Here is a 19,254-nt window from a genome sequence, read left to right as displayed (position 1 = left end):
GGGCTTCAGATACTCCTTTTCCCTCAATACGATTTTAAATTTCAATTCTCCTTCCACAAAATACAAGAGGGTGTGGTCACAAAATCATTCATAAGAGTGATTACTGTTGTTTTTCCAAGCATTGTGACCTCTTTTTACTTTAACATAATTTCCTTTTCTTCTAATTTTTATAAGATAAATTTTCCAAGTATAAAATTCAATGGCATTTTCACCATCATACGTGAAATAGTTATCATTTGCCCATTTCTGTGGGAGATAACTCCAAATATCCCCCAAGCATGTTGTTGAATTCTGAATACATATTTCAATGAAGAAAATGGGTCAAATAGTTTAAAACCAACTATGCTCTGTATATTAATCAGTTTAAATGAACATTTGTCCTGTTCATTTGAAATCTCACAGGAATAATTACACCTACACTAATTATGCTAGAACATATTAAAATAGCATTTATTTCCCACCTACTCACAACAGTTTAAAATGAAATTTTAAAACACTTGGGTTAAAATTACTTTTGCATGCTGAGTAGTTTTATTATACAAAAATACATTACCTCAAATGATAAGCTTGAAGAACCCAAATAAGGAAATTCTTTTTAGTATGCTAAATAATTTTGCATTACATGGGAATAATTCCCACCCAGATATTTCTTCAAAGATAAAACCCAATTTCCTTTTACATCAAAACAATACAATCTTGAAGTTCCTTAATTTTACATTTTCCATTAATAGTTGCAGACTTAAAAATTAAACCGGTTGTTAGGTGCACAATAAAAAAGATTTTACAAAGAACACATGTTTTGTACAAGTCATTTAAATTGCCAAATATAAATAGTTTATTCTATTTCACTTTCTAGGAAAAACACCAACTGCTCCAAAAGAATGTGTTTTTCTCCCATTCTGGAAGTCAACATGCAGTCTGAATCTAACATTACAGTGCGAGATGGCACTGATGACATCAACACCAACATGTACCAACCACTGTCATATCCATTAAGCTTTCAAGTGTCTCTCACTGGATTTCTTATGTTAGAAATTGTGTTGGGACTTGGCAGCAACCTCACCGTACTGGTACTTTACTGCATGAAATCCAACTTAATCAACTCGGTCAGTAACATTATTACAATGAATCTTCATGTACTTGATGTAATAATTTGCGTGGGATGTATTCCTCTAACCATAGTTATCCTTTTGCTTTCACTGGAGAGTAACACTGCTCTCATCTGCTGTTTCCATGAGGCTTGTGTATCTTTTGCAAGTGTCTCTACAGCAATCAACGTTTTTGCTATCACTCTAGACAGATATGACATCTCTGTGAAGCCTGCAAACCGAATTCTGACAATGGGCAGAGCTGTAATGTTAATGACATCCATATGGATTTTTTCCTTTTTCTCCTTCCTGATTCCCTTTATTGAGGTAAATTTTTTCAGTCTTCAAAGTGGAAATATGTGGGAAAACAAGACACTTTTATGTGTCAGTACAAATGAATACTACACTGAACTGGGAATGTATTACCACCTGCTAGTACAGATCCCAATATTCTTCTTCACTGTCATAGTAATGTTAATCACGTACACCAAAATCCTTCAGGCTCTTAATATTCGAATAGGCACACGATTTTCAACAGGGCAGAAGAAGAAAGCAAGAAAGAAAAAGACAATTTCTCTAACCACGCAACATGAGACTACAGACATGTCACAAAGCAGTGGTGGGAGAAATGTAGTCTTTGGTGTAAGAACTTCAGTTTCTGTAATAATTGCTCTCCGGCGAGCTGTGAAACGACACCGTGAACGACGAGAAAGACAAAAAAGAGTCTTCAGAATGTCTTTACTGATTATTTCTACATTTCTTCTCTGCTGGACACCAATTTCTGTTTTAAATACCACCATTTTATGTTTAGGCCCAAGTGACCTTTTGGTAAAATTAAGATTATGTTTTCTAGTCATGGCTTATGGAACAACTATATTTCACCCTCTGTTATATGCATTCACTAGACAAAAATTTCAGAAGGTCTTGAAAAGTAAAATGAAAAAGCGAGTTGTTTCTATAGTGGAAGCCGATCCCCTGCCCAATAATGCTGTAATACATAACTCATGGATAGATCCCAAAAGAAACAAAAAAATTACCTTCGAAGATAGTGAGATCAGAGAGAAATGTTTGGTACCTCAGGTTGTCACAGACTAGAGCAAATTCTAAGTTTCACCAAAATCACATTCAGATGAGTTTTAAATTAAAATTGTGAAAATAAAATTACTGCCAAATAAAAGAATAAAATTTTTAAGTATTGGTTATGTTGTAAATTTTCAATGTAAATGTCAATTAGATTAGGTCATATATATTCAATTTATTCATTACTTAATGTATTTGTTGCATGGCAGTTTGTTGAAGTAACATCATGTGTATATTTTGTCAACATTATGTCCATCAAAAGATATTAATGTAAGTCATATTTTCTACAGAATAAATACATAGCCTTAAAACAGTGTACAACTTTAAAATGTAACTGACACAGGTATCCTTGATTTTTTTTTTCTTTATAAAATGCCTTCTTTCTAAGATACAAATGATAGGTATATTTATATTATGATAACTGAAACTGCATTTTAATATAAAAACAAAAATTATAGACTCAAAGCAATTAAAACAATCCAATATTTTCTGCACTTCTATATAATGTTTTCTGATAGAATCTACTTGCTATAATATTTGACACATCAAAAATAATTAACTACGTATGATGCAAACTTTTTTGAATGTAGAAAGCTGTAGGATTTCTCAGATTTCTAAGATTCATGAGCAGATAATAAACAATCCTGTTAATGTACACCAAAGAAGGAAAATTTAAAATTCAAGTTGGCTATGAAAAATAGTTTGATTTTCTCAGATCAAGGGCATTATGCCTGTAATATGCAAATAAACCAACAATAAAGAGAAGGAAGAAAACGAAAGCAAACAAGTCCCTCCCTTCCTCACTTTGTCTCAGTCTCAGCCAGATGCTCTGGGTTACCCCAGTACTCTGATAAAAGCTGATGCATTAAAATGAACACATTTCCTAACTTTACCCACCTCAGCCTTTTTGTAAAATAGAAGATAGCTATGTATGTTTGAATGCCAGGAAGGATAAAACAAACAAGCAAACAAAAAGACTGTACCATTGAAAAAAAATAAATAACTTAACAAAGCCAACTGGTTCTAATTGTAGATATACAGCAACTTCGTTGTTCTTATTTGCCATCCAGTTGACCAGACTCATAGCGACCCCTCCTTGGGTTTCCGAGGCAGTATCACTACGGAAGTAGATTGCTTAACCTCCTTCCGAGGAGTGGCTGGTGGGTTTGAATCACAAGCTTTGTGGTTAGCATTCAAGTGCCATAGGTACTACACTACCAGAGCTCCTTACAGTGATACAGTGTTTCTACACTATCCCAACTCTAAAGCATTTCAGAATACAGTAGATCTATTTCCACTCTGAAAATCAATTTCCACTTTGAAAATTAATCTTGTCACTTTTTCTATTCTACAACACTTTAAACATTTTCTCTTCAATCCTCAAATCAATGGAAAACTATGAATTACTCACCTTACCTATAGATACTCAGGATTGAGAATCTCCTATCAAACAGGTATTTTCCAAATGCTATACTTTAATAACCTATCAAGGAGTATAAATATCACTGTTTCATGGCAATAAATTGTTCAAAATGAGTAAATACTTGATAACTTAAAATTAGTTACCCTGACTAGTTTCTATTCTATTTTTTAATTCTGCTTTCACTAAACCAAGTAGCAGTCAGTTTTAAATGAAAAAATTTAATGTCAAACAACCCAATATATATATAGCATTAATGCAAATGAATGAGATTCATCCCGTCTCATTTACTGAATACCCTAAATCCTTCTGGAAGTCAGCAGGATTCAATAGCCTGAATCCACTGAGGATACTAAGCAAATTAAGTAGTGATTGATTTCTGACAGTGTTAACAATAATCTTAACTCTTGGCAAAACTCAATTTTCTTCTGCCTTGTTTTCTACTGTTCTATAGAATTAAGGAAATGTTTCAATTCGACAAAATGTAGCATAAGCAAGCAAAACTTATTTTTCGAAACTCTGAAGAGACATTAAGACTTCATAAATAAAAATATTAAGAAAAATTTTATTCGACAAATATATTTGACATAGAGTATTAATGTTTATGCTTTTGCATAAACAACATGGATAATAAGCACAAAAACAAAAAATTTTTAGCAAAGCAGAAAATTTAATTAAACAGAAAAAAATAACATTATTCAAAAAATGTTCTAGTTGTTGGAAGCTGTATTCAAAATGAATATTTCAAATTGTTGCTTTAAATTATGTACTTTATATTCAGCACGTCAGTTTATTCAGTTTTTCCATTAAATACAGATATGTACTGAGAATCACACACATTAAAATTTTTAAAAGGCAATTTTAAACTTGGATCCCCAACCATAAAATTTAAAATTTTCATATTAGTTTTATATAATCTTAATAAAAATTAGAATTTTCAGTTATATTAATTTAAAAAGTCTTTGAATATGTTGTAAATATACCTATATAAGCTATAAGTCTATAAGCATGCCAAAGAACTCAGTTTAAAACCACAGATCACTAACATATTTACTTAACTGCTTTCATGCACTCCATAAGAAATCTAACAAAAGATACAAATGGCAATTATGATATTATTGCTCTCTAAACCATTAACTGTTTACATCTGACATTGGAACAGACAATGAACAAGCATTTCACCCACCTATGATCTTTCAAGGAGGCCTGATTTCCCAATGGTTAGAGCACTCTGCTGTTACCCAAAAGGTCAGTGGTTTGAAAACACCAGAGGTTCCTTAAGGAGAAAGATGTGGCAGTCTGCTTCTGTAAAAATTATATTACACCCTTAGAAACCCTATGCGGAAGTTCTAATCTGTTCTATAGGGTCATTATGAGTTGTAATTGACTAACTCAACAGGCAACGGGGAATGATCTTTCAGGCATATGGATGCATTTATTGATTTACAAGAAAATTCATACCTCACAGAAAACTTTGGAAAGCTTTTTAATATATTAAATAGTACATAGTATATAAACCAGATAATATTTGTGTGTTAAAAACTGTTTTTTAAAATAAGTCACAAATATTTGCAATTACTGCTTTGTTTAAAACAGAGAATGAGAAGCTTAAACAATTTTTATTTTTTATTATATGTTAATAGTTCTATGAAAAGGTGAGTTATTTTTATTTTTATCATGATAGCCTTTATGCCGTTTGTCAATATTTTCACTTTATTTTACCAGAAAAAAGTTCAAAGAACTTTTACCAGGGAAAAAAGCATAACTGCTCATTTTACCTGATAAAATGAAAATTAAGAATACAAAAGCCACAAAGGCAGCAATAAACTCCTTGATTCTTCCAATAAACTCCTTGGGATCCTTCCAAAAATAGTTCAATATTTTTCTACTCCTGTCACTACACACACACACACACACACATATACATATTTTCTATTATAGTTAATTGGGTCAGTTCTTCAAAAGAACAGAAATAAGAACTTTTATTTTAAAAACTACTTAAACATGAGCTCAACATGGTGTGGAAATTTTTGTTCACTTTACGTTTTGTTTGCTAATGAAAGGGAATTAATTATTCTACTAACTACTATCCAATGCATCTTCAAACCTATTAAGAAAACTGAATTTACAATTAAGCTTTTTAATAAAATGCCATTCATAATAATTCTGTACTTCTTACTACAGGTTTCCATTTTTAAGTATGTAGTCTATTTTTTCATCTCTCAAATAAAATTATAACAAATTCTCATCTCTCTGGACATTAAAAATCAACTCTTTATTTAACTGAGATTAGATTTAAAGGTGAAAACCTAAAATTATAAAAGAGCTCTGGGAACACAATGCCTAAGGTAGTTGACTGCTAATCAGAGGCTGGTGGTTCAAACCCACCAGCCACTCCTCGGTAGGAAACTTGGGCAATCTACTTCTGTAGTGATATTGCCTCGGAAACCCAAGGAGGGGTTGCTATGAGTTGGGGCCGACTCAACTGCACATAACAACAACATAAGAAAGCTCCACTTTATGAGAGTTTTATTCCACAAAATAATTTCAAAGCCACTTTCCAAAGTCAATGTACTTTTAGTTTTATAAAATTTTTCATTATAAAATTAAGTAAGCCTTGCAATTTAATTAAAATTTGGATTCTTACAATGTAGGTGGCATCATGGCAGATACTTTGAATTACATAAAACAGCCATTATCCTCAAAAGCTTAAAATCTGGAATAAAGGAATTTTAAAAGTATGGCAATGTCTATAAGAGAAAGCAGAATGTGGTAATTTAAAAGAGTAAAATTATTAAGAGATTTAAGAACAAAGGGATTATGTCAGATCCAAGAATAGCACAAAAAAAGCATTGTTTAGGAGAGCCACTATAGTATATTCTGGGAACAGCAAATTGCTCTCTTTGGAAGGAAAGCAGTACACAAGTGAGAAACTGATCTAGAAAGTTAAAATGGTACCATAAGGTAAAAGGCTTACATGCCAGACTGAAAACTCCAACACAGGAAGTAACATAATTAGAAATGAGCCTGAGAAAAATTAACAGCAAAATGTAGAAAGAATTGGTTGGGTAGGGCACAGAAGATAGGAAGCTATTGCCATCATCTGATAGGTACTGAAAGACATGGCAAAATGTGATGGCAAAAACTCAAAAAGACTACATTGCAACAGGCAATATGAAGCAAGATCAGGAGGGTTTGCCAAATGACTAGACGAACACTGGTATAAAACTGAAGAATCCAAAATTATGACTCTAAGAAAGATCCTAAGAAACCAGATTACCCTCAATGATCTAAGGGCTATTTAATTATGCTTTTGCATAAACTACATGGATAATAAGCGCAAAAAACAAAAATTTTTTAGCAAAGCAGAAAATTAAACAGAAAAAAGTAACATTATTCAAAAAATGTTCTAGTTGTTGGAAGCTGTATTCAAAATGAATATTTCAAATTGTTGCTTTAAATTATCTACTTTATATTCAGCATGTCAGTTTATTCAGTTTTTCCTTAAATACAGATATGTACCGAGAATCACACCCAACGCAAATCTACGCTGTCAAGTCCATTCGTCCGTATAGGGCAGGAAAGAACCATCCCAGAAGGTTTCCAAAGATATAAATCTTGACAGAAGCAGACTGCCGTATCTTTTTCCTGCAAAGTGGCTGGTGGGCTCAAACCAGTGACCTTTCAGTTAGCAGTCAAGTGCTTAACCACTGTGCCACCAGACTCCTGAGACACGAGACAACTAATAATAAATGTTAAGAAAAAAAGCTCAGATCATATTATAAAAAAGGAAAAGAAGGAGATAATTAAACCTGGCAAGAAAAGACCTAAAATACTCAGAGATGCTGAGTTCTTAGAGAAATACAAAGAGAACAGAATTGTGGGGCAGAATTCAAAGACAATTAATAGCTATTTGGAGCTTGACCTTTTTCTAAAATGCATCCAAAACAATGAAAATAAATTTTTTAAAAAGAAACTGCATAAGTAGAATTAAATTAAATATTAGAGTATTAGAACAATTCATAGATACTTAGTGTAGACTGGTGCTTTGTAGAAGCAAATGGAAAACTGAGCTCATCCCTAATATGAAAGCTATCATCTTTTAAAGAATATTCATTTTTACAATAGAAGAAGAGCTGAGCAATAATACTTAAATACAATAATACCTCTCTCCTTGCTCATGATAAAATATGTGAAAATAATCCTAGGGAGTGGTACCATTCTATATACACATTTTTAAACAGACCTCTATAAGCTACCTCCATGCCTTTTACATGACAAACTTTGTACTTCCATCTGCAAGTGATAAAAAGTGCTGTCAGTCCTGTCACTGCCACCAATATCAACTCCCTACCACTATCAATGTTAAGAAAGCTGGGAGCTCTGGTAGCATAGTGCCTAAGGCACTTGACTGCTAACCAGAAGGCTGGCGGTTCAAACCCACCAGCCACTCCTCGCAAGGAAGGTTGGGCAATCCTACTTCCGTAGTGATACTGCCTCGGAAACCCAAGGAGGGGTCGCTATGAGTCGGGGCCGACTCGACGGCAAATAACAACAACAACAACCACTATCAAACCCTGAAGGATCAAGCAGGATAAAGGAGGAAAGCTGAGTCTATCTGAGAATAGGGTCATTTTCCTCACCCTGTTTCCATGAATGCTTAATGTCATATATTTCTGAGACGTTATTATAAGCAAGGCTGACAGTCAGAGCATATCCACCAATGCTAGAGAGTAAAAAGAAAAAGCAGCAGAGAGGTTGATACAGTTATGGGGAATCACTTTCTTCAGCAAGCAGATATGAAGGTACCATACAAATTGTAGATGTACAATAATTTTTTTAAATTTAATATAAATTTTGTTAATGTTACTGCTAAAAAATGAGAGTTCTGGCCATATTAACCTAGACTGTAGAAGTGAGATACATACATACATACATATATAATACACACACACACACACACACATTAAAAACCAAACTCACTGCCATCAAGTTGATTTTGACTCATAGCAACCCCTCCTTGGGTTTCCAAGGCAATATCTCTATGGAAATAGATTGCCCAACCTTTCTTCCGAGGAGTGGCTGGTAGGTTTGAACTGCCAGCCTTCTGGTTAGCAGTCAAAGGCCTGAGGCACTACACCACCAGCACTCCCATATATATACATACATGAGACTAATATATGCCTAAGGCATCTTTCTCCCACAGAGTGGCTGCTGGGTTCGAAACACTGACCTTTTGTGATTAGCAGTCGAACACATAACCACTGTGTCCAGAGCTCCTCTTAATGCCTAGGACAGTTGAAATGTAAAAATAAGATCTATATATTCTATACTCTTAGCAATTTTCTTCCCAACCCTTAAAAATTTTACTGTCTCTTTCTTTTGAGGTTTTTTTTTTTTTTTACAACTAGCACTTTTTAGCTCTGGTGGTGTAGTGCATAAGGCATTTGACTGCTAACCAGAAGGCTGGCAGTTCAAATCCACCAGCCACTCAGAAGGAAGTTGGGCGATCTACTTTGGTAGTGATATCACCTCTGAAACCCAAGGAGGGGTCGCTGTGAGTTGGATCGACTCCACGGCAGTAAGTTTGGTTTGGTTTGCTTTGGTTTATCACTTTTTACAAGCCACAAAATGCCAGCAAACTATAGCTACCTAACTTTTATAAAACTATCTTAAATTCAGACTGTACAATAGCACTTTGTAATACAATGTAACTTTTTATAAAGCTTCAAAAACAGTGCCCAACATATACTTACTAATCAGTAAATATTAGCGGAATTGAAAATGAACAACTTTTAAACTTCCAATCCTATTTATGTTGTTTAGAAAAGTGTTTCTCAAAATGTTACCCACTTATATTGGAATCCCCTACCATGCGTGTTTAAAATGCCAAGTCCTGAGGCCTCACCTCAGCCTTACCAAGTCAGGATCTCTGGGAATGAAGCCTTCAATAGCCACATGGCAGTAAGTCCTCAGGGTCATGTGGTAAAGTTTAGAAACCACTGTTTTGTTTATTATTTTTTCAGTAATATTTTGCTGTGTTTTAAGTGAAAGTTTTATACAGTAAATTAGGCTCCCCCTTAACATTATTCCAAGCTATTGGTTATAATTTTTACAATGTTTGTTCTGTTTCCACTGATGGAGCTTCCTTTTCCCACCTTGCCTACTCATCTTTGTTTTTAGGTAAAAGGTGACAGTTTGGTCTCATGTAGTTAATTATATAAGGAAGCACATTACTCATGGGTGCTACCGTTTATTTTATGAGCCAATCTATTATTTGAGTGAAAGGTGACCTACAGAAATAACTTCAAATCCAAGTTCAAAGGTTATTTTAGGACAATAGACTCAGGGGTTCTTTAGTCTCTACCATAAGAACCACTGTTTTTGTTATTAGAAGACAGACTATGTGTCAAGATGACATTCTGGCAACTAATAAATAAAAAGATAATGAAGCATCTATGAACTCAATCCAGGTCACACTGCATTCTTAAAGAAAAACTTACTTTGTTTTAATTAATATAACTTCAACTGGATTCTACATATTATAATTCAATAGGACAGAAGCTTCTTCAAGACTAAATTTTAGTTTATTATTTTTTTTTTAATTCTTTTAAAATCATACACCAACCCAACTGCTATCAAGTCAATTCCAACTCATAGTGACCCGTAAGATTTCCAAGTGAAAGTTTATACAGTAAAAGACTGCAAATCTTTGTGGAAGTAGATTGCCTCATCTTCCTCCCACGTAGCAGCTGGTGATTTGAGCCACTGACCTTCTGGTTAATAGCCAGTGCCTTAACCACTGTGCCATGACAACTTAAAATCATACACATTCAGAAGATAAAACAGTACCAAATATGGAACATGATACTATAAAGTGTTATTTACCTTTCTTAAAAAAACTTTTTATTGTGATCTGGGTCAAAGTATATAGAATAAATTGGTTTTCAATACAACAGTTCATACACATTTTGTTTTGTGACATTGACTGCAAGCCTCACAATGTAACAACACTCTTCTCACTTCCTCTCTGTGGTTACCATTTCCCTTTTTTTCTTTCTAATCCATTCCTGCCTTCTGAGCTTTATCCCTGAGCAAACACTGCCTTTTGATCTCTTAAAGCTGATCTTTCTAAGGAGTGCATACCTCCCAGCTGTTACTATTCATCTTATAGGTCTGTGTATGGCTTAGCTGAAAATTTAGCCACAATAATGAGTTCAGTTCCAGGCTTGAAAGGTAACCAAGAGCTATGGTTTCACGGGTTCCACCAGTCTGTATAAGCCTGGTCTTTTTATTATTATTATTATTTTGAGTTTTGTTCCACATTTTCCTCTCACTAAAGTGATTTCTTTCAGAGTGGTTTGCAGTCATAGCTGGGCACCATCTAGATCTTCTGGTCTCAGGGTCATGGAATTGTTATTTACTCTTACTTCACTCAAATTCTCAGATAATTATAGGTTGTTGTTGTTATGTGCCGTCAAGTCGGACCCGACTCATAGTGACCCCTCCTCGGGTTTCCGAAGCAGTATTACTACGGAAGTAGATTTTCCCATCTTCCTTCTGAGGAATGGCTGGTGAGTTTGAACCACCAGCCTTCTGGTTAGCAGTCAAGTGCTTTAGGCACTATGCTACCAGAGCTCCCTAATTACAGGTAGTCCCCAACTTACTTGAATTATAATGAACCACACTTAATGACTCTCAGTGTATCCGGATATTCTCAGGAAGAAGTTATGGGAAAATCCATGCAGAGAATATGGAAAAAATTATTGAGTTATATGAACATGCTCCAAGCATCTGATTAGGATAAAATGATGAAAGAGATTGGTGGAAAAAATCAAGGACATGGCCCCAATGCTGAATTTAGAACCTGATACTGCAGATGTGGAACAGCTCATAGACCACAAAGAAGGGAAACTGACAGATCAGGACTTAATGAATTTTGAAGACAAAAGAAATACTGAAGAACAAAGAAAAGGTGAGGAAGAAGAAGGAGAGAAGGTTCAAGAATTTTTGCAGTGAAAAGATTACCTGTTGTATTTCAAAAACTAAATAGGAACTTTGGTAGCTTAAAAACAGAGATCTAAACATTGTTCACTTTGCTAGGTAGAAAAGCAGATTTGGGAATTGGTGAGATGTTACCAGGACATGTATGAAAAAAAAGAAGAGGAAAGAAAAGGACCAAACAGACAATTGTCACTAGTTTTCTGACTAGAAACACCATCCCCATTCCTGGGGATAATACAGATAATACAGACCATCCCCAAGTGGAATTATTACTGCAACTGACAAAATGCCAATATTATCCAAATCTTCCTCATTATCAGAGTAAATGTTTATGATTTCTGTATTTTTTAAAAATATGTATGTATATATTAAAATATATAAGTTTACATGTAATGTTTTCCAACCCCCAAACAAAGAAATATTAGATTTATAAAGATACTGGTAATAAAAAGCAAAAATAATGAAAACTAAAAATTAAAAAAGAAAAGTGAGGTACTTAATTCAGAACCAACTTAAGATGGAGTTTTCAGAATGTAACCTTGTCGTAAGTTGAGGCCTACCTATATAAAATTCTACAGCCACTGTCTGTCTTAAATTATCTTATTCTGACCAAAAATTAAGCATTAGAGAGAGCATTTTTGCTCATTTCAATACAAAATTTCCATTAAAACCTCACTGCCATTAAGTCAAATCTGACCCATAGTGACCCCCACTTCTGAGGCTGTAAATCTCTACAGAAGTAGACTACCTTATCATCCTTCTATGGAGTGGCTGGTGGGTTTGAACCAGTGACCTTCTGGGTAGCATCTAAATACTTTATCAACTATGCTCTGCCATCAGAGTTCCTTAATACTGTAATATAGAGGATAAGAATTACTTCTGAAATAATTTTGCAGTGAAAATAATGAAAAACTACATTTTCCCTATCTTTTAAAAAGATGCTTATGCAGATTGTTTGAGTTAAACATTTTTCCTTTCTTATGTCATCAGAAACATTTATGAAATATACAGCTACTATGATAAATTTATGGTAACTTTTCTGGTGGCCCAGAGGTTAAAGAATTAGGCTGCTAACTAAAAGGTTAGTGGTTCAAACCCACTAGGTACTCCATGGGAAGAAGATGAGACAATCTGTTTCCATAAAGATTTACAGCCTTGGAAACCCTATGAGGCAGTTCTATTCTGGTCTACAGGGTCATTATGAGTCAGAATCAACTCGGCGGCAATGGGTGTTTTGGTTTTTAATTTTCTATCCTGTTTCATGATAGTTTAAGTAACATTAATATTTGCTAAATACTTCAAATGTTACTGCTGAAATACTACCCCAGAAATATTTCTTACCAAACCTTTTAAGAAAAAATTCTTTCCTTTTTAATCTCAAATTACATACATATCCCAATCATGGTCCTTTCTCTACTTCTACAGTCCCACCTGTGACAGTAATGAATGAATTGGCCACCAATCACAATTTTGTGCTGAACTCTTCTATTTTCAATCATATATAATTATAGTTAGCATTCAATGAATTCCTTTTGGCTTCTTGCACAGTGCCAGTGCTGATGGTTTCCCTCATCCTGGATAACTTTGTTTTGTCATTGTCTTATCTAAGTCTTATTAAAAATGTTTCTCTCTATATATTTTTAAAAATTTTTCATCTATTTTGATATTATAACTATTCTACTTTTTAACATTTTCCTCAATTGAACTATAAAACCAACCTATAACAACTTCAAATTGAAAATGGGTTGCTAGTGAATATGACTACCACTCATCTGTCAGTTTGTCATAGTTGCCCTCAGATTGGAAGGCACTCAAAATATGTGTCAAGAAGAGATGCCTCCTCAAAGTAGCATGGACTTTAATGACATGGATGTAGTGGTGATTTCAGAACCTTCATTTGCTGATGTGGCATAACTGAAAATGAGAAAATAACAGCTGCAAATATCCAATAATAATAAAAAATGTGAAATACATTGAGTATGAATCTAGGGAAATTGAAAGTTGTCAAAAATGAAATGGAATGCAAAAAGACCTATATGTTAGGTATTAATGAGCTAAAATGTACTGGTATTGGCCATTCTGAATCATTTTGAATGGTCCACTATGCTGGGAAAGACAAATTGATGAAGAATGGTGTAGCATTTAGACTTATTCATTGCAAACACCTTTTTTCAACAACATAAATGCAGCTGGCCAGATGGAATACACAGGAATGAAATTGACTACGTCTGTGGAAAGCCATGATGAAGAAGCTCAACACTCAGAACGAGGACAGGGGCTAACTGTGCACAGACCATCATTTGCTCATATGCAAGTTTAAGTGGAAGCTAAAAACAATGAAAACAAGTCCATGAGAGCCAAAATACAACCTTGAGTACATTCCACCTGAATTTAGAGACCACCTGAAAAACAGATTTGATGCACTGAATACCAACGACGAAAGACCAGATGAGTTGTGCGATGACATCAAGGATATCATACATGATGAAAGCAAAAGGCCATTAAAAAGACAGGGAAGGAAGACCAAAATGGATGCCAGAAGAGACCCTGAAACTTGCTCTTGAACGGAGAATAGCTAAAGTGAATGGATAAAATGATGAAGTAAAAGAGCTGAGCAGACAATTTCAAAGGGTAGCTTGAGAAGACAAAGTAAAGTATTATGATGAAAGATACAACACTTAGAACTAGACAACCAAAGGCAAGAACACACTCAGGATGTCTCAAAGGGTAGCTTGAGAAGACAAAGTATTATGATGAAAGGTACAACACTTAGAGCTAGACAACCAAAGGGAAGAACACGCTCAGAATGTCTCAAGCTGAAAGAACTGAAGAAAAAATTCAAGCTTTGAGTTGTAATTTTGAAGGATTCTATGAGCAAACTACTGATGATGCAGGAACCATCAAAAGAAGATGGTAACAAATACACAGCCATTGTACCAAAAAGAACTGGTCGATGGTCAGCTATTGCAGGAGACAGCATATGATCAAGAAAATTCTTAAATATTTAATAGTGATTATGAGGAACCTATACATAAACCATAGAAATACTGCATGGTTTAAAATCAGGAAAGATGTGCATCAGGGTTGTATCCTTTCATCATACTTATTCAATCTGTATGCTGAGTAAATAATCCGAGAAGCTTGTCTATAATGTGGCATCAGGATTGGAGGAAGGCTCATTAACAACCTAGACATACACATAATATAACCTTTCTTACTGAAAGTGAAGAAGACTTGAAGCACTTACTGATCAAGATCAAAGACTATAGCATTCGGTATGGATTACACTTCACCATAAAACATAACCCCTCACATCTGGACCAATAAGCTACCTCATGCTAAGTGGAGAAAAGATTGAGGTTGTCAAGGATTTAATTCTACTTGGATCCACAATCAATTTCCATGGAAGCAGCAGTCGAGAAAAAAAACAATGTACTGCAGTGGGCAAATGTGCACAAAAGTCCTCTTTAAAATATTAAAAAGCAAAAATGTCACATTGAAGACTATGGTGGGCCTGACCCAAGCCATGGTATTTTCAATACCCTCATTAGGCATGTGAATGCTAGACAATAAATAAGGAAGACTAATTGATTTGTGGTGTTGGGGAAGAATATTAAATATACCACAGACTGCCAAAAGATTGTACAAATTTGTCTTAGAAGCATAGCCAGAATGTTCCTTAGAAGTGAGAATGGCCAGACTTTGTCTCTTACACTTTGGTCATGTTATCAGAAGGGACCAGTCCCTGGACAAGGATATCATACTTGGTAGAGGGTCAGCAAAAAAGAGGAAGACCCTCAACAAGATGGACTGACCGGTGGCTGTAAGATGGCCTCAAGCATGGCAATAACTGTAAGGAGGGCACAGACTGGGCAGTGTTTTGTTCTGTTGTACACAGTGTTCCTGAGTCACAACTAACTCAATGGCATCTAACAACAACAAAAGTGAATACAACTAAATATATAAAGATACCCATTCTGATGATTGGATATGGTCATCTTACAGAAAGACATTTGCCAAATAATCTATTTCAGATAAGTAGAAATGATTTTGATACAAGATTTACTGAGTCTCATAGATCCCCTGAACCTGTACGTAATTTTTTATGCACATATGTATGTGCATTTTTCCTAGAGCAAATATTTCAAAATTTTATAAGACCCTCAAAAAAGTCTAAAACCCAAAACTAAAACAAAAGTGTTTTCAGTATTAGGAAGAAAGCAGGGAGGCAAAACTGGTAAATGGTATATATAATTTGTTATTTATGTTCTGCCTTATCCTAAGGAGACCATAACAGTGGCATAAGAAGCATACAGTATTAGATACAATTAAACTAAATAATAAAATAAGTAATAAAATTAGGGCAAGGAAAGTGAAAAGAATTATTTAAAAAAAATAAGAAAGTCTGGTATGAAATGAAAATACAAAATTCTTATCATTAAGTCCTACCATTCTTGCAAAAGGTGAGCCATAAACTGTTCCCTAGGTTTTCTATTAGGTAATTTAAAGAGGGAAAGGGGTTGATTACACGACTTCGAGCATCCATTAAAAAAAAAAAAAATGCTCTAGCTGTGCAGCAGAAGTACAAACTATTCCTGGCATTCAGACCAGAGAAACAGTGTCTCTCATAGGTCTTCTCAGGAAGTATATATAATATGTAATCCAAAGTGGGTTCTGTTTCTTATGTCCCTTAGTGTACAGAAATGGCCACTATATTACAAAAAAGCAACATGTCTTATAAAGTTGGTTCTTAAAATTGTCCTCAATTTGTAATAATGACATCAAACTAAAGAGAAATTTGGTGAAAACAATTATATGGGAATGAATAATATAGTGTGTACAGGTGTAAAACCCTCTACTGAAAAAAACAAACCAAACCAAACTCACTGCCATTGAGTCAGATCCAACTCATAGCAACCCCATCGCCTTGGGTTTCCAAGGCAGTTTCACTACGGAAGTAGATTGCCCAAGCTTCCCCCTATTATTCTGGCTTAATTCAAGGAGAGATTCTAGATCAATTAGCCTTCATAAAACTCTTCCATAAATATTCTCTCAACAAATTCTGTAAAAAATAATTGACAGAGAAATGAATAAATGCAGAACCACAGACCTTAACAGCAACCTGAGCTGAGGCTAAGACGAACATTTGGAGAAGGCCACCCTAACCTTGCACAGAGGTGCAAATTCTGAAATGACAAGCTGAAGAACTGAATTTTCATCAACTAATTATCATTTTCTGAAAAATCTACTTTGCTTGAAATTTATGATTCTCACTAAAATATCTGCTTCCTATCTCTGGTGGCACAGTGCCTAAGGCATTTGACTGCTAACCAGAAGGCTGGTGGTTCAAACCTACCAACCACTCCTTGGAAGGAAGGTTGGGCAATCTACTTCTGTAGTGATACTGCTTCAGAAACCCAAGGAAGGGTTGCTATGAGCCAGATCCGACTCCACGGCAGTGAATTTGGTTTGGTTTGGTTTTTATACATAATTCAAGGAGCTCTGGTAGCATAATGCTTAAGGCATTTGACTGCTAACCAGAAAGCTGGCGGGTCAAACCCACCAGCCACTCCTCGGAAGGAAGGTTGGGCAATCTACTTCCATAGAGATACTGCCTCGGAAACTCAAGGAGGGGTCACTATGAGTCGGATCCAACTTGACGGCAGTGAGTGAGTGAGTATCCATAATTCAAAGATACAGTTAGAATGGATACAACAAAAGCTAAAGGGAAATAATTGTGTTCTTAGTTACATGATAAAAGACACCATATAAATATTTTATCACTGTTGTTAAATACAGGAAATAAGATACGAGGCGCTTTTTCTTTTAAATAAGGTATTCTTCTATCAGTACCATTTACATTAACAAATATGTGTACTGGTTTTATGACACAATTAACTTCACAGACTATACAAATGTTTCTAAAAACTTAATGAATAACATATGTCACAGGATCACAAAACGCCAAGACAAAATTGTCAAACAGTAGTAATCATAAAATCCTAGTTACTATCTAAAGAAGGCTGTTATCAGCATTAAAAAAATTATAAAAGCACTTTTAAATGGTCCATTATCATAGTACTTAGCCCTTATGTCCCTCAATGTGAACATTTCATAAATGGTTAGTAGTTGTATGAGCTTACAAAAGTGGCGGACGTAAGACAGATGTGCCAACATAGTATCATATGACAAAATATAACTATAATAATAAGTATAAACAAATAGCAATGGGTCAAAGGAAAAGAAGCAATTGTAAGGTATATGTGGAAAAACTACAGTAAGGAAATGATTGGAAATAAACTTTGAAGAAGAGATGAGACTGGCCAATGATATGTGACAAGTACGACAGATCAAGCAGACATATAGTGTAAGTAATTACCAGAAACAAGGAAACAAGGTCTGCAGACCAGGGAGTAATTCACTTTGGCTGACACATAAACAACTGATATCCAATAAGAAATCTAAAGAATGAAGAAAACATAAGAAGATATTATGAAATAATGGATATTTCAGATTTGTGGTGAAGGGATGGATCAGTCACTAAACTGTGTTGAGAAAATAACTCAACATCAGAAAAATAAAGTTCAGTGCCTATTCCCAGGGTCAGTGAATTGCACCACTCCAGGCTATACAGTTCATACTGTATTCCATGAGACAGTGATACTCCCTCAAGTTGTGAGATGCAATGACTCTATGTGAAAGTTATACCAACTAACCTTCAGATGGGTACAAACAAAACCATAAAAATATTTGAAGGATATGGATGTGTGTATTTCTGTAATATTATGGTAAGGAATCTATTCTTAAGTAAAGGATTAACAAATGTAATATAAAACTTTTAAAGTTATACAGAAAGACTTTTAAAAACTTTTAAAGTTAAATATAAAGACTCAAAGAAGAATAAAATACAACAAACTGAAAAACATATTTATAACCTATATAGTAGGCGATCTACTTCCGTAGGGATACCGCCTTAGAAATCCAAGGAGGGGTCACTATAAGTCGGATCCAGCTTGAGGGCAGTGAGTTTGGTTTTTTGTTTATATAGTAATAAGGGAAATGTACTTTAATTATGTAAAGAACACTTTAAATAAACACAGCAATAGGAAAAGCTGCAAAGGACACCAATAGGTAACTCACTAATGAAAAACAAATGACAATCATGTAACTATTAAACCAGAGTCAGCAAAACAAATGCAAATTAGAATTAGAAACAAATTAAAATAATACATACCAATTTTCACATACGTGATCGATCAGCAAATATTTTTAAAATGCTAGCATCTATGAATTTTGGCAAAGGTGTGTGTTGTATGCTCATCAACACTGCTACTAGAAATCTATTTTGTTTTGCAATATTGAGCAAAACCTGAAACACGACCTTTGACCAGAAATGCCACCTAAAAAGTGGATCCTAAGGAAACAATTGCATCATTGTGCAAAGGTGTATGTTAAAGGATGGTCATCAAAGCACTGGCTTTACTAGTGAACAAATATAAACCACCGAAACAATAAACAATAGCAGACTATGTAAATAAATTAGGAGCTCTGGTGGTATAGTACCTGTGATAGTTGAAGATGTGTCAACTTGGCTGGACTCCAGTTGTGAGTGGTGGTTCCCATGATGGATCACATGACTGGGTTCTGAGCGGCCGGTCTGCC

The 19,254-nt window shown here is 34.6% G+C and overlaps 2 protein-coding genes across 2 annotated transcripts in view; one reads left to right on the top strand and one right to left on the bottom strand.

The window, feature by feature from the left end:
• Window positions 1-19,254, bottom strand: part of COG5 (component of oligomeric golgi complex 5) — a 382,415-nt gene that overhangs the window by 271,537 nt on the left and 91,624 nt on the right. The gene's annotated exons all lie outside the window — the stretch shown is intronic.
• GPR22 (G protein-coupled receptor 22) lies at window positions 841-2,183 on the top strand. Its single transcript, XM_007944414.1, has one exon. It carries the CDS (start codon window positions 882-884, stop codon window positions 2,181-2,183), a length of 1,302 nt encoding a protein of 433 aa, XP_007942605.1. The 5' UTR covers window positions 841-881.

The sequence above is a fragment of the Orycteropus afer genome, unplaced genomic scaffold (assembly GCF_000298275.1).
Source record: "Orycteropus afer afer isolate SDZICR_OR568_19922 unplaced genomic scaffold, OryAfe1.0 scaffold00007, whole genome shotgun sequence".
NCBI lineage: Eukaryota > Metazoa > Chordata > Mammalia > Tubulidentata > Orycteropodidae > Orycteropus > Orycteropus afer.
Note: the sequence above shows the minus strand (reverse complement) of the source record. Positions and strands in the feature narration are given on the sequence as shown.